This window comes from Narcine bancroftii, chromosome 6, assembly GCF_036971445.1.
Source record: "Narcine bancroftii isolate sNarBan1 chromosome 6, sNarBan1.hap1, whole genome shotgun sequence".
NCBI classification, from domain to species: domain Eukaryota; kingdom Metazoa; phylum Chordata; class Chondrichthyes; order Torpediniformes; family Narcinidae; genus Narcine; species Narcine bancroftii.
Window position 1 is genome coordinate 60,917,014 of NC_091474.1, and position 14,196 is coordinate 60,931,209.

The 14,196-nt window shown below is 41.3% G+C and overlaps 1 protein-coding gene across 10 annotated transcripts in view; it reads left to right on the forward strand.

Annotated features, from left to right (window-relative positions):
* Positions 1-14,196, forward strand: part of sipa1l2 (signal induced proliferation associated 1 like 2) — a 664,341-nt gene that overhangs the window by 259,809 nt on the left and 390,336 nt on the right. For all 10 annotated transcript variants that reach the window (XM_069885039.1, XM_069885037.1, XM_069885038.1 and 7 more), the window contains one exon: positions 770-903. In XM_069885039.1, the coding sequence (XP_069741140.1) occupies positions 770-903 (134 nt within the window). The remainder of the gene's footprint in view (positions 1-769; positions 904-14,196) is intronic.

Sequence of the window (14,196 nt, forward strand, 5' to 3'; positions counted from 1 at the left end):
ATTTTGGATGCAAGTCCAAATCCAAAGATGAGAGTACAGAAGCCAAGCAATATTACTGAAGTGCAGCACCAATGTAGTTTCTCATTGTTGTAGCTGGGGCCCTCTTGTTGAGATCAAAAGTGCTAACTTGACTTTGACAAGAAAAAATGGCAATTTCCCTCCACTATCAATTTACAACAAAAAGAAATTAAACCAAATAACCTAAAAACTTCTTTTAGCTGAAACATTGCCATGTGCAATTTGACATGAATGTTCCAACATAACATTACATTGGTAACTGTAGGGTAGATGCATTTAATGAACTTCACTGAATTTCTGAGACAATAGACAATTTCAAATGAATGCAAGTTGATTCTTTTCCTATCCCATGCATCATCTGGCAAACCATTATATGGTTTTCACTATAAGAACATTTAACTAGACCATCTGTCCTCAAATTGTTTATTTAAGATCATTTATTTTATTATTTGTATTTATTAATATTTCCTGGACGTAATATCTTACTTCTGTGCATCCCTGCTTCCTCAAATAAAGAAAGTTACTTAAAAATCTGTCAGATCAGACTGGAACATTGTCAATTGTTAGAATCGTCATATTATGGCAGCACATAAGGAGATTGTTTAGTCCATTGCACCCAAGTTGGATCTTTACAAGAACATTTTGAACTTTTACTACCTTCATTTCTCTAGTCCCCGTTTCTTGTTCCTTTTGTTCATTTACTCATGTTTTACTCTTCTATCTGCCTTTTGTGTGTCCTGATTTTACACAGAGCATCAGAATTACTTTGGAACAGATGAAAGCCTGGGGCCTGTGGCTGTCAGCATCCGGAGGGAAAAGCTAGATGAATCAAAGGAGAAAGATGGGTTGCAGTACAACTACCGCATAGCTTTCCGAACCAGTGAGGTGAGCTTTCATTGTTGATGCTCTGTATTTTTTATTTTCAAAGCAAATTTCCAGCAAATTTTAAAAATTGGACATAAACCCTTGAAATAAGGTTCTGCTGTGGAATCATGCTTGTACTTTACCGGTGGGTTGACAATATGATAGAAACTAGGCTTTGCCACTGTTTGAATAAGGTAGAGCAGGGGTGTCAAACTCAAATTCACAGAGGGCCAAAATTAAAAACTTGGACTAAGTCGTTGGCCAAACTAAATATTTATTGAAAATTTTCAACAACATCTGCATGTTTTCCCTTCTTTCAACATATGTAATGTTAAACTTTTTCTTATTAAAATAAATGTTTAATAATAGTTTTGGTTAAACTCTTTCCAGAAGAAGCATTAACAAATGAGAAATAAAATATTCAATAAATAATATTTCTCTATAGCCTTTAAGCTCCTTTTAAATGTATTTTTTTTCACAAGCCAACAAGTCAAAACAAAAATAACAACTTGCTTCAATGACAAACAGGTTTGTCTTTAAAATGATGAACATATAGTCTGCCTCCCACCTGTCTTGAAAGGTCCTGTTTTCTGTCTTTCGTTTGGCCATTTTTCGTAAGGGGTTTATTACATGTGAGTTAGGCGACAGGGCGCAGATGTTAATGAAAGTAAACAGAGGAGGTGGGGGCGATTAGCGGGCTGACGGGCCGGCACCAACGCATTTGCAAAGCATTCTGGGATTTGTAGTATTAGCTGTGCATGCGCTATACTGGCGCGGCGGCCAGCGGGCCAGCTCTAATACATACTTGATATGATCTTGCGGGCCAAATATAATTATATCACGGGCCAAATTTGGCCCGCGGACCTGAGTTTGACATGTGTGAGGTAGAGGTATTTTGACCATCTGTGAAACTGATTTGTTGGGTTATTTGTGTGACAAGCTTCCTCAGCTCCAGAAATTTGAGTCCAGATCCTTGTCCATGTGACAGCAACAATTTTCTTTGATTTGACATATAGAATAAAACATTTTTTTTAATGGTGTTTTTTATGATGAAAAATTTGTGCTTGGCAATAAATGGTTCTTATAGTCTAGAAATCTTTAAAAGTTAGCTTGATGGCTGATGTTTCATCAGTGCATTTTACTGAAATTTCTTTCAAAATATTACCATTTTTATTGCTATTTTTATTACTTTGACCTATTGATCAATTGTGCCAAGAGATAGCTTCAGCAAGGCAGGCTGGGGAGGGAAGAGGAGTGGAGTGTCAACTTTTGACTAACTTGTGGCTATTTTTAACTGATGCTTGGTGACCTTCGTTTGCCTTTCAGTTCATACCAGTTTCTAAACTAGTACTGGGCATTCTTTCCATTTGGCTGATTTAAAATTGAGAGACCTTAGAAACTGTTGGCTGGTTGAACAAGCAATAAGAAGCTGGAGTGCCAATGGAGAGAAATTGGTAGTCAATGTTTCACCTTGATACCCTTTGGAAAGGGAAAGGCCAAACATAAAGAGGGAGAAGAAAGGACTCGGGAAGGATAAAAAGATGCTACCTGCATGTCAGCAGAAGAGAGGGCCTGGTGATGAAAGTCATTCAATGATGATCTGAAGATGTAGATGAAATCCCACATGACTGCTCCAGACTGGTCTGCATTCAAGGAATCAGCGAACAACTGACCACTGCCTTCACCCCCTTCATCAGAAAATGTATAAAAGACTGTGCATCAAGAAAATCATAAAAGGTATCTATACCCCATTGGTAACCAATATTGAAGAGAGTAGTAGACTCCCTGTTGGAGGCCAGATTAGAGTCACTCATCGGGAGTTTTGGCCATCTACAAGGAATCCAAGTATGATCTCCACAAGGCATTTAGAGAAGCCAAGAGATAGTTACACAGCAAGATCAAGTCCCAAGACAACATCGTAGACACATGGTGATGATGGTGGGGCACACATGCGATCACAGAGTATAAAGCACAGCTGAGCAGCATGGCATGCCACAGCACAACACTCCCTGATGAGTTAAACTTGTTCTACCCTTGTTTCAAACAGGGATCCAGCAGGGAGGTAACATCCACATCAAATGATGTTACACCCATAGTCACTGCTGCTGAAATCAGGTCTACCTTCTGGTGGGTAAACCCATGGACAGCGACTGGCCCAGAAGGAGTCCCAGGGTATGTCCCCAGATCCTGCGAAGATGTATTTGCAGATATCTTTTAATCCATCCTTGCAACAGGCCACAGTCCCCACTTGCTACATCCACTCTGTGTGTTGAGAGACTGGTCATGGCTCACATCAACTCTAGCTTACTAGCCAGGCCTGGATTGACTCCAACTGGCCAAACGAATCCATGGCAGATACCATTACCTCAGCTCTCTACGTGGTCCTGGAACACCTGATCACCAAAGACACTAATGTTTGACAGCTATTCATCGGCTACGGTTCTACCTTCAACACCATAGACCCCAGCAACCTAATTCCCAAACTTTGGCATCTAGTCCTCTGCAACTGGATCCTTGACTTCCTATCTATAATTAATGAAGAAGATCATTGACTTCACGATAGGGAGTAGAGCCCACAGCTTGTCCATGTTCATGGGTTGAAGTTGAAAGAGAAGATAGCTTCAAATTCTTAAGAATAAATATCCCACTGACCAGCCGAGGGGAAAACATGAGGGTCAAGAAAATGCATCAACACCTCTACTTTCTTAGAGGTTAAGGAAATTTTCCATGCCTCCCTACCTCCCCCCCCCCCCACCCCCCATCCCCTGCCGCTTCTCAACATATTCTATGGGTGCACCATCAAAAGTACATTTACTAGATGCATCACAGCATGGTATGGGAACTGCTCTGCTCATGTCTGGCAGAAGCTACAGAAGGTAGTGAATGCAGCTCAGAATAAACTTCCCACCTCTTCATGAACTCCATCTGAATCTCCCACTGCTTAGCAAAAGCAGACAACATACTGAAAGATCCATCATCTCTTATCCCTCCTCTCATTGGGAAGAGAGGTTAAGAGCGTGAAAGCGCACACCAACTGCAGACATTAGGCTTATGAATGAATCCATAGAAGTGCTATTGTGCCATCCTTGCCTAGTGCTAATTGATATTTTCATACAATCCTGAACTCTGTATTTGTGCTCAGTATGGCTGTGTGAATATTGTAGATAACCTGTTAGTCTGCTCACAGAAAAACACTTCTCACTGTACTAAGTATTTTGTGATAAATAAACTTAAACTAAATAGGATATCTGACAAGTGATGGGTAAGAGGTAGGGGAATGGGTCTGGAGAAGATTGGGGGTAGTGGGGAACATTTGGGAGGAGGGGAGAAAAAACCGAGTACTGAATTGGACGAGAAAGATGGGATCAGGATTGATGGAAATAGTGAAACCGGATTAGAGATTTTGGTTGCATTTGTATATTGTATGACTAAATGAAATGTGATCCAAACTTGGTAGAAGGGCTGATAATAGATATCATAATTTGCGACAAACCAAATTTAAATGACTTCCTTCAGTTTCAATTCTCTCAAAGAGCACAGGTCCAGGCAATACTTTGGGTACCATACAATCCCAGTAGAATTTCAGAGAAGATGCAACAGCTTAGCATTAATTTATGAAACATGAAAGTCTGCAGACACTATCATGGTAGTAAAAACACACCAAAATGCTGGAGGAACTCAGCCGGTCTTTCAGCATTCATAAAAAGCAAAGATATATCACCGTCATTTCAGGCCTGGGCCCCTTTTCAAGGAATAAGCAGAATGAGCCAGAAGCAGGAAATTTCAGAAAGTCTCAGAATACAGACAGCGCCGACTGGGGGAGGGGTCCAGACCAACAACAGGTGTTAATTGAATATGATAAGGGGAGAGGTGAGAATTTATTATGTCTATGTGAAAGGAGGCAGGGAAGGGAGAGACAGAGCTGGGGGAAGGCGACAGGGGAAGAAGTGAGGGAGTGGAGTTTAACGAAAGCCAGATAAGTCAATAATGCCATCTGGTTGGAGGGTGCCCAGTCGGAAGACAAGGGGTCGTCCCTCCAATTTGCAGGTGGTCTCAGTCTGGCAGTAGATGAGATCATGGACAGACTTGTCAGCAAGGGAATGGAATGGGGAATTGAAATGGGTGGCCACTGGGAGATCCATGCTATTGCAGTGAACAGAGCTGAATACTCAACAAAGCAATCTCCCAATCTGCTTCCAGTCTCTGCGATGTAGAGGAGACCATAACAGGAGCACAGGATGCAGTAGATGACCCCTGCAGATTCACATGAAATGTTGCTTCACTTGAAGGGACTGCGATAGGGGCCTCGAATGGTGGTGTGGGCGCAAGTGAAGCATCTCCTGTAAACACAGGGGTAGGTCCCAAGGGGATGATTAGTGGAGAGGGGAATATGTGTCTAGTGGGATCACGTAGTAGGTGGCAGAAATGGTGGAGGGTGATATGTTGAATGCGGAGGCTGGTGGGGTAGTAGGTGAGGACAACTGTCCTTGTTGTGCATTGGGGGCAGAGGTGGCCAGGGGAGTCACAATACATCTTTGTTTGTTCTGGACTTTGAAATACTGGCTGAGTTCCTCTAGCATTTTGGTGTGTTTCTTCTATCATGAATTTATTTTGAGGACTGCTGCTGCCTTTAATATTTTGCTATCACATTTGATAGCTTATAAACCATCCAAGTCTTCAGACAATGCAAAATTATATCCTAATTTTCAGAATGGTCTGAATACCGGTTAGCTGAGTTGACTGCTGCCATTTCTTACCACAGTACAGCTCTATTATCCAGCATTCTTGGAAATTTGGTGCTGGACTTGCAGATTTTTGTATGTTAATTTTACTATGACCCAGACACATTTTGCTTTCACTTTATTTCAACGTATTATGCAGTAGTGTAATAAATTTCCATAGAACCCAGTAAAGGGACTGAGAGCCAAACAAGTTTAAGTTTGTATATTTCAGATTGGACCGCACCCCCCCCTCCCCCAACTGTTGTTCCTGAGCCAGGCTCCAGTTGCACACCCACCCACAGTCTGGACCCCAGCTCTGCTCCCTCCCAGTCCAGATCACAAGATACAAGAGCAGGAGTAGGCCAATTGGCCCATCGCGTCTGCTCTGTCATTTAATCACGAGCTGATTCTTATCACTCAGCCCCACTCACCAGCCTTCTGCCCGTAACCCATGATGCCCTGACTAAGGAAATACCTGTTAATTTCTGACTTAAATACATCCAACAATCTCGCTTCCGCTGCCATCTGGTCAACAAGTTCCACAGTCTTGCGACCCTCTGGCTAAAGAAATTTCTCTGCATTTGTTTTAAATTGACATCCTTTTATCCTGAAATTGTGGCCTCTTGTCCTAGACTCCCTGACCATGGGAAACAACTTTGATTTTGAAATTTGAAAAACAGATTCCAACCTCCAGTACTCATTGAATGAATGAATCAAATACTGAACAATAGGATGATGAATTATCAGAGCTTCATTGTGAATGAGCATTTATGAATAATTTTTGTCTGACTGATCCACTTCTGAGGTGAAGGAAAACTATGGTGCGCGACTGCTTCTTCACACCATCCTCTTCTTAACCCCACACAAGATTATTTAATTAACTTGATTCCTGCTCTTTTTTGTCTTTTCCCTTGACTTTAGAATAGGCTGATAAATAATTTCCTGTGCAGAGCTGAAATTTGTATCAAAATCCAGCCTGGGCTTTTTGATTTAGCTCACTGGGTGTGCTCCAGCATCACATTGTACTAGTCAACATTATTTTTATTAGATTTGTAACACTATTTTTATTCTGTACTAAATACAACCTAAATAAATCAGTTCCCTTGACTCCACAATGAATGTTCCTGTGATCAAAAGATGTTTAATTGACCAGAACGTTTTCTGCCTGAATAATGACAGTAAAAATTCCTATTCAGCAGGAAACTGTTCTGTGGCTTCCATAAATTAGTCTCTGGGGATGAGCAAAAGCTTGTTTTTCTTGCTAAGTTTTTCTGTGCTTTGGTCCTTGGTTCCCTACTGCCAGTTAAATTTGTTCTTGTCAAAGTGAAAATAACAGATTTGGTATCTAATGGCATGTAGAACAAGGTAGAGGAGGACTGCCTCCTTTATGCGATTTCCCTGTTCTTTGATTCCCTACTTTCCAAAATCTACCAACTTCAGCCTTTAAAGCACCCGTCAACAAGCATCCACACGTTTGCGGGTTACAGAATTCCAAAGACTAGTAAACGTCTGAATAAAGAAATATCTTCTTATCTCAAGTATCTAATCTCTTATCTTGAGACTACTTGTCAGTTCCAGGTAGAGGAACTAGCCTCTCAGCATCGAATGTGTCAGAATCTTGCATGTTACCTCTCATTCTTTTCAATTCCAATGAGTGTATGACAAAATGACTTCATCTCTAATTGGCCATTCCCCTCCATCATCCAAGTTATCCATAATGATTGTACGTCTTTAAGGATACTGTATCATTTCCATTTATTGTTATGCATACAAAATACACAAAAATCTTTCTTTTGTTTGTCCTGCAAAACTAAAACATGGATCTCGCCACTACCTATGACACTGCCACATGCAGTGTTCTTTCAGGGGTGAACCTGAGCTCGGTATCCAAATCACACCTCTTTGGCCCTTGGTTATGAATCTCTAAAGCATTCAGAAGCAGTTAGCACCTGCGGCCTTTCAAGAGACTTACTTGCCATGACACCTTCAGGAATCCTGGACACAGTTTTCCAGAGGTGGTGTGAAATCTTCAGTCATCAAACCCCAATTTGGAGCCACATTTAACTGCTGGCATGCCACACAGCAACTTGGCTGCACCAACAGAAGCTTCTCCAACCCATGTCTCAGTCCTGGTTGACCTGCTGTGGTTTTCCTTCTCTGTCGGGCTACTCCTCAGAGCTCATCTTCCAAGACAGAGTAGGAGTGGGGAGCTGTTCTCCCTCTCTGATGCCCTGTGCTGATCTGCTGCTGCTTTGGTGTCCACTAGCCTTGGCTTCCAGTTACTGAATGTGGGCATTGCCATCTTGAATATGGACCTGCCAGTGGGAATTTGGGCAGGATAGCTGGGCAGTAGGATCTTGGAGATAAGTGCTGAGAGGCCAAGGCAGCACTCCTTGTGCCCTACAAAAATATTTTCTTCAAAGTTTCTATTACATTCTTAAAATATTCAGTATTTTTCCTCAAAATGGCGTGGTCCATGTTTCTGTAGGTCAAACAGCCATCCAGGCTGTGCACAATGTGATTGATATTGAAGGCAATAACGTAGGTTCGTCTTCATTAGGTTTCTGCAAACCAGAACTGTCATTCTTGTTCATTGTGTAACAAGCAGTGTCATTGATGAAGCACCTGTATGCAGATAATATGTTATTCATGTTAATGGCGGTATAGTGGTATTGTCAATGAGTTAAATTGATAGTAAATGAAACAGGAAAGACTGCAGATGTGATTGTAGTATAAAATGCAAAAGTGCTGGAGAAACCCAGCAGGTCATGCAGCATCCAGAGGAAGTCAAAGGTAACCAATGTTTCAGGCCTGAGCCCTTCATCAAGGTTTGTATAAACAGGTGAGGAGGATGAAGGGACAGGGGGAGGAGTACAGACAAACTGGTAGGAGGTCATAGGTGAGTATGGGTGAGAGAGGAGAAAAGAAACAAAAACGGAGGTGATAGGGAGAGGGGTAGCTCTCTGAATACAGTGAGATGCTGTTCAGATATTTTCAACAAGCCAATCAACTCCCACAGTTACATCAACAACACCTCCACACCTTGTCCCCTGTAAGGTTTCCATTTCTCTGTCACATCTACTCCCAGGATGAGGTCTTCCTTTCCAGAACATCTGAGATGTTTTCCTTCAAAGCTTTCCTTTGCTGCCATCAACTCAGTCCCTGCCCACATCTCCTCTATTTCCTGCACATCTGCCCTGGCCCCCTCCACCTGAGACACAATAACAACAGGATTCCACTTCTCCTCACCTCTAACCCACAGGATTCCGATCCAATGTATTATCCTCCACAATTTCCTTCACCTACAATTTGGAGGTCCCACCACTGGACGTGTCTTCCACAGGGATCTCTCCCTCCGAGACTCGCTTGTGCACTCATCCCTTCCCACCTCTCGCTTCCTTGGCTCCTGCCCCTGTGACTGCAGGAAATGCTACACTTGTTCCCACAACTCCTTCCACACCAACACTCAGGACCCTAAGCAGCCCTTCAACTTTACTTGTGAATCTGCAAGGGCCATCTACTGCATCTGGTGCTCCCATTGTGGTACCTCTGACATCTGAGAGACTGAGAAATCACTTCACTGAGCACCTTCACTCTGGTGCAATAACAGGGACATCCCAGTGCCAACCCATTTCAAATGTCCATCACATTCCCATGCCAACATGTCTGTCCATGGTCTCAGGCACTGCCAAACTGAGACCACCTGCAAATTGGAGGAACAACACCTAATATTCCATCTGGACACTCTCCAACCAGATGGCATTAACATTGACTTTGTCAGTTCCCTTTAAGCCTTTCCCCTGATGGCATTAACATTGACTTTGTCAGTTCCCTTTAAGCCTTTCCCCTGAATTGCTCTCTTTCCTTTTCCCTCTGTCTTCCTTCCTCCAGCTCCCCACCCCCTTCCTTTTTCATTCAGAAAGATATCCCCCTAACACTTCTCAGCTTTTTACTCAGCTTTTTCCATTGACAATGCAAAAGCCTTGACCCTCCACTCTATACTGACCCTCCTGGGGAGCAACGCCTCAAATGGCAATCTGCAGTTCATTGGCTTCAGCTCGGCGTTTAATACAGTCATACTCCAGAGGCTGGTGGTGATGCTGTCCTCATTTGGACTCAACACATCACTCTGTAACTGGATTCTGGACTTTCTAACCACAGTTTGTCCGGGTTGGCAGCAAAAAGTCAAACACTGTCACACTCAGCACTGGCGCACCTTAGGCCTGTGTGCTTAGCCCGCTCCTGTTCATGCTACTGATCCATGACTGTATCACCAGATCCAGCTCCAAATGTCATCAAGTTTGCAAATGACAGGACAGTTATTGGCCTTATCAGCAACAACGATGAATCGCACTACTGAGAAGTGGAAAATCTTGTGAAAAGGTGCGAGAATAACAACCCAAATCTCAATGTGGACAAGACAAAGGAGATGAGTGTGAACTTCAGGAAGACCAGTGATGACCACCCTCCACTACACATGAATAACTCAATAGTGGAAAGAGTGGAGGGCACCAAATTCCTTTGAGAAGTGACCGATCCTGAACACACTACATCTCCTCACTTGTGAGGAAGGCACAACAATGACTAATTTTCCTTAGAAGAATGAAGCAGGCAAAGCTACCAGCCACCATTCTAACAACTTTCCACAGAAGCCCTATCAAGAGAGCCCTGGCAGGCTCCATCACAGTGCTTTAGAGAATTGAATTGGAGGTCGATCCACAGGAATCATGAAAGCAGCAAAAAGGATCTCCCTCCCTCTCCCCCACCATCAATGAGATTTACTGAGATTCTTCTTTAAAGAGGGCTCGTAAACTCGCCCTTACCACCCCGCGCAAAAGCACCTTCCAGCTACACTCGTCAGCAAAGAAGCACAGGGTTATTAGAGCCAGAATCACCAGGTTCTTCTTCTTCCTACAGGCAGCGTGACTGCTGAACGACTAATGAACTGTTAAAACAACTCTCAACTATTTATTAATAAAATATTTATTTTAAATATATGGATCATATACTGTACTTGTCTGTATATTTGTTATGTCTTAATGTGTTGCAAGTGTGAACCAAAGAACAATGCATTGTAGGGTTGCACTGATATAATAGGATGATTAATAAACTTGAACTTGCCTGTTAGCCAGTACCCCTCTCCTGTCCCTGCCTCCACCTTCTCCTCTCCTCCCCCACCTTTTTATTCAGGCACCTACCTCCTTTTTGTTAATACCTTTATGAAGGGCTCAGGCCTAAAACATTTACCCTTTGCTTCCTCTGGATGATGCGTTGGAATACATTTTGGCAAAAACGTTGCAAATAATTTATGTTATTTTATATGACGGGATTTTGCTGGAATAAAATAAATAGAATTTTCATGAAATAAAACAGATCTGAGGAAGGATACAAGTAGAGAAATTTTAACGGATTTCTCTTTCCACAGATGCTGCTTGACCAGCTAAGTTCTGATTCTAGCATCTGAAGTTTGATTTGTTTCCTTTGTTAAAATAAAACTTGATGTAGCAATTTTGGTAAGACAAGATGTGCAGTGACATTTCCATGCTTGCAATGGATCTGAGTTTGAATTTGATCATGAAGACAAATGGCCACAAACTTGTCTAAAGGCCATAACACACATTCAGTTATAGTGCCATCCATAATGTTTGGGACAAAGACACTTTTTTTCCTTTATTTGCTCTATGCTCCACAGTTTTAAGTTAATAATCAAAAAATTCATATGTGATAAAAGTGCACATTCCAGATTTTATTCAACGTTATTTGTATACATTTTGGTTTGACCATGTAGAAATTTCTATGGACTGCTCAGGGATTGGTTCTGCCAGATGTTCGGATTTTCTGGATTCTTGAGCAGTACTTTTAAAATTCAAATTTAAGGAGGCATAAAGAAAAGATGAACATTTAAATTTTGAAACTATATTAATGAATTTTTTTTCATATAAGATGCCAAGTAAAAAAATATATATATATATTTACTTGTCCATTTCCATGACTTCTGTGCATCTGTGCCACTTAGGCACGAACACACGCAAAAGCCCACTAAATTTAAAAGGTTTGAGAGTTTTGGAGAAGTTCGAATTCTGGCATCCAGATTTTTGGACTTTTACTGTATTATGTGCCCTAAAATGAGGGGACTATGTATAAAAGGTGGTGTATTTTTTATATGGTCAAACCAAAATATACACAAATACCTTTTAGTACAATTTGGAATGTACACTTTAACTGCTTTTGAATTGTTTGATTACAAATCTAAAACTGTGGAGCACAGGGGAAAATAGGGGGAAAAAATGTGTCTTTGTTCCATACTTTATGAAGGGCACTGTAAATTAATTTGCTCTTAAAATGGAAGATCTCCTTGGGGTGCAAGAAGTAAACTCTGTTCACTGACAAAGATGTCCAAAGTGGGTAACCTAAATTGTTTAAAATACAGAGGAATTTCCATTCTATTCTGGAAAGTCTTGTATTGATTCTACATGTTTACAGAGAACATTGCTGAATTCAGAATATAAAAAAATTAATGAAATATTTACAGTTAGTTAAGGACTTTAATATTATTTATTTTCTTGAAATTGTCTTTAGATTTATAATTTTTCTGACTTACAGAGTGCTTCTGAGTTTAAGAAAAATTCTGGATTATTGCGCTCTCTTCCATGGATGGTATGCATGTGAACTGGAAGGGGACTAATATCCTTGCGGGAAGGTTTTCTACTGCTCCAGTGGATGAACTAGATTTGCAGAGGGAGAAGAACCAGAGCAGATAGAGGAGTGGAGGAGGGAAAAGATGATGTAAAAATTGCATGCACCGTTAGAAGTCAACAGGTTGAATGTGGTGGAAATGTTCTCAGATGCATCTATTTCAACACATGGGGTATTGTAGGAAAGGCAGACAAACTTAGAGTGTGGATTTGAATGTGGAATTATGACATTATGGCATTAACAAAACTTGGTTGCAGGAGGGGCACGACGGGCAGCTCAATGTTCCAGGATTCCGTTGCTTTAGACATGATAGATCGGAGGAATGAAAAGGGAGGAAAGGGGGAGGTGGCATTGCTTGTCATGGAATATATTACAGCTGTGTGCAGGAAGGACAGACCAGAGGACTTGTCAACAGAGGCTATATGGGTGGAGCTGAAGAACGGGAAAGGTATGATCACACTCATGGGGTTGTATTATAGGCTGCAAAATAGTCAAGGAGAATTGGAGGAGCAAATCTGTAGAGAGTTGGCAGACAGCTGCAGGAAACAAAAGGTTGTGATTGTAGGAGATTTTAACTTTCCACATATTGACTGGGGCTCCCATTCTGAAAAAGGGCTGGATGGCTTGGAGTTTGTTAAATGTGTTCAAGAAAGTTTTTTACATTAATATGTAGAGGTACCAACTAGAGAGAGTGCAATACTGGATCTCCTATTTGGGAACAAGACAGGACAAGTGACAGAAGTATGTGTAGGGGAACATTTTGGATCCAGTGATCATAATGCCATGAGTTTCAAGTTAATTATGGAGAATAGGTCTGGTCCTTGCATTGAGTTTCTAAATTGGAGAAAGGCCAATTTTGAGGAAAAGAGAAATCTAGAATGCATGGATTGGGATAAATTGTTTTCGGGCAAGTAAGAGTGAGGTAAGTGGAGGACTTTTTAAAGGTGAATTTTTGTATGTTCGAGTTTGTATGTTCATGTCAAGATCAAAGGCAAGGTTAGAAGGCATAGGGAACCTTGGTTTTTGAAGAATATTGGGGATGTGGCTCGAAAAAAGAAGAAGTGCATAACAGGTACAGGTAACATGGAGCAAATGAGGTACTTGATTATAAATGCAAAAAAAACTTCAAGAAAGAAATCAGGGATGCTAAAAGATGTGAGGTTGCTTTGGCAGACAATGTGAAGGAAAATCCTATGGGTTTCTGCAGGTATATTCAGAACAAAAGAATAATAATGGACAAAATTGGTCCCCTTGAAAATCAGAGTGGTTGGCTTTGTATGGAGTCAAAAGAGATGCGGAGATCTTAATTTAAAAAAAAAAATCTGTATTCACTCAGGAAAATGGCATAGAGTCATAGGAAGTATAGAAAACAAGCAGGGAGATCATGGAACCTATACAGATTAAAGAGGAGGAGGTGCTTGCTGTCTTAAAAGAAATAAGGGTGATAAATCCCCTTGGCCTAACAAAATATTCCCTCAAACCTTGAGGGAAGATAATGTCGAAATTGTAGGGGCTCTGGCAGAAATATTTAAAATGTCCTTAGCCACGGGTGTGGAGCTGGAGGATTGGAGGTAGCTCATGTTCTGTTGTTTAAAAAGGGCTCCAAAAGTAACCCTGGAATTCTACACTTGTGAGCCTTACATCAGTAGTAAGTAAATTATTAGGTGTTCTAAGAGATCGGATGTACAATTATCTGGATAGCCATGGACTAATTAGGGATAGTCAACATGGCTTTGTGTGTGGTAGGTCATGTTTAACCGATCGTGTATAGTTTTTTGAGGCGGATACCAGGATTGTTGACAAAGGAAAGGCTAGGGATGTTGTCTACATGGTCTTTAGTAAGGCCTTTGACAAGGTCCTGCATGGGAAGTTAGTCAAGAAGTTTCAAATGCTAGGT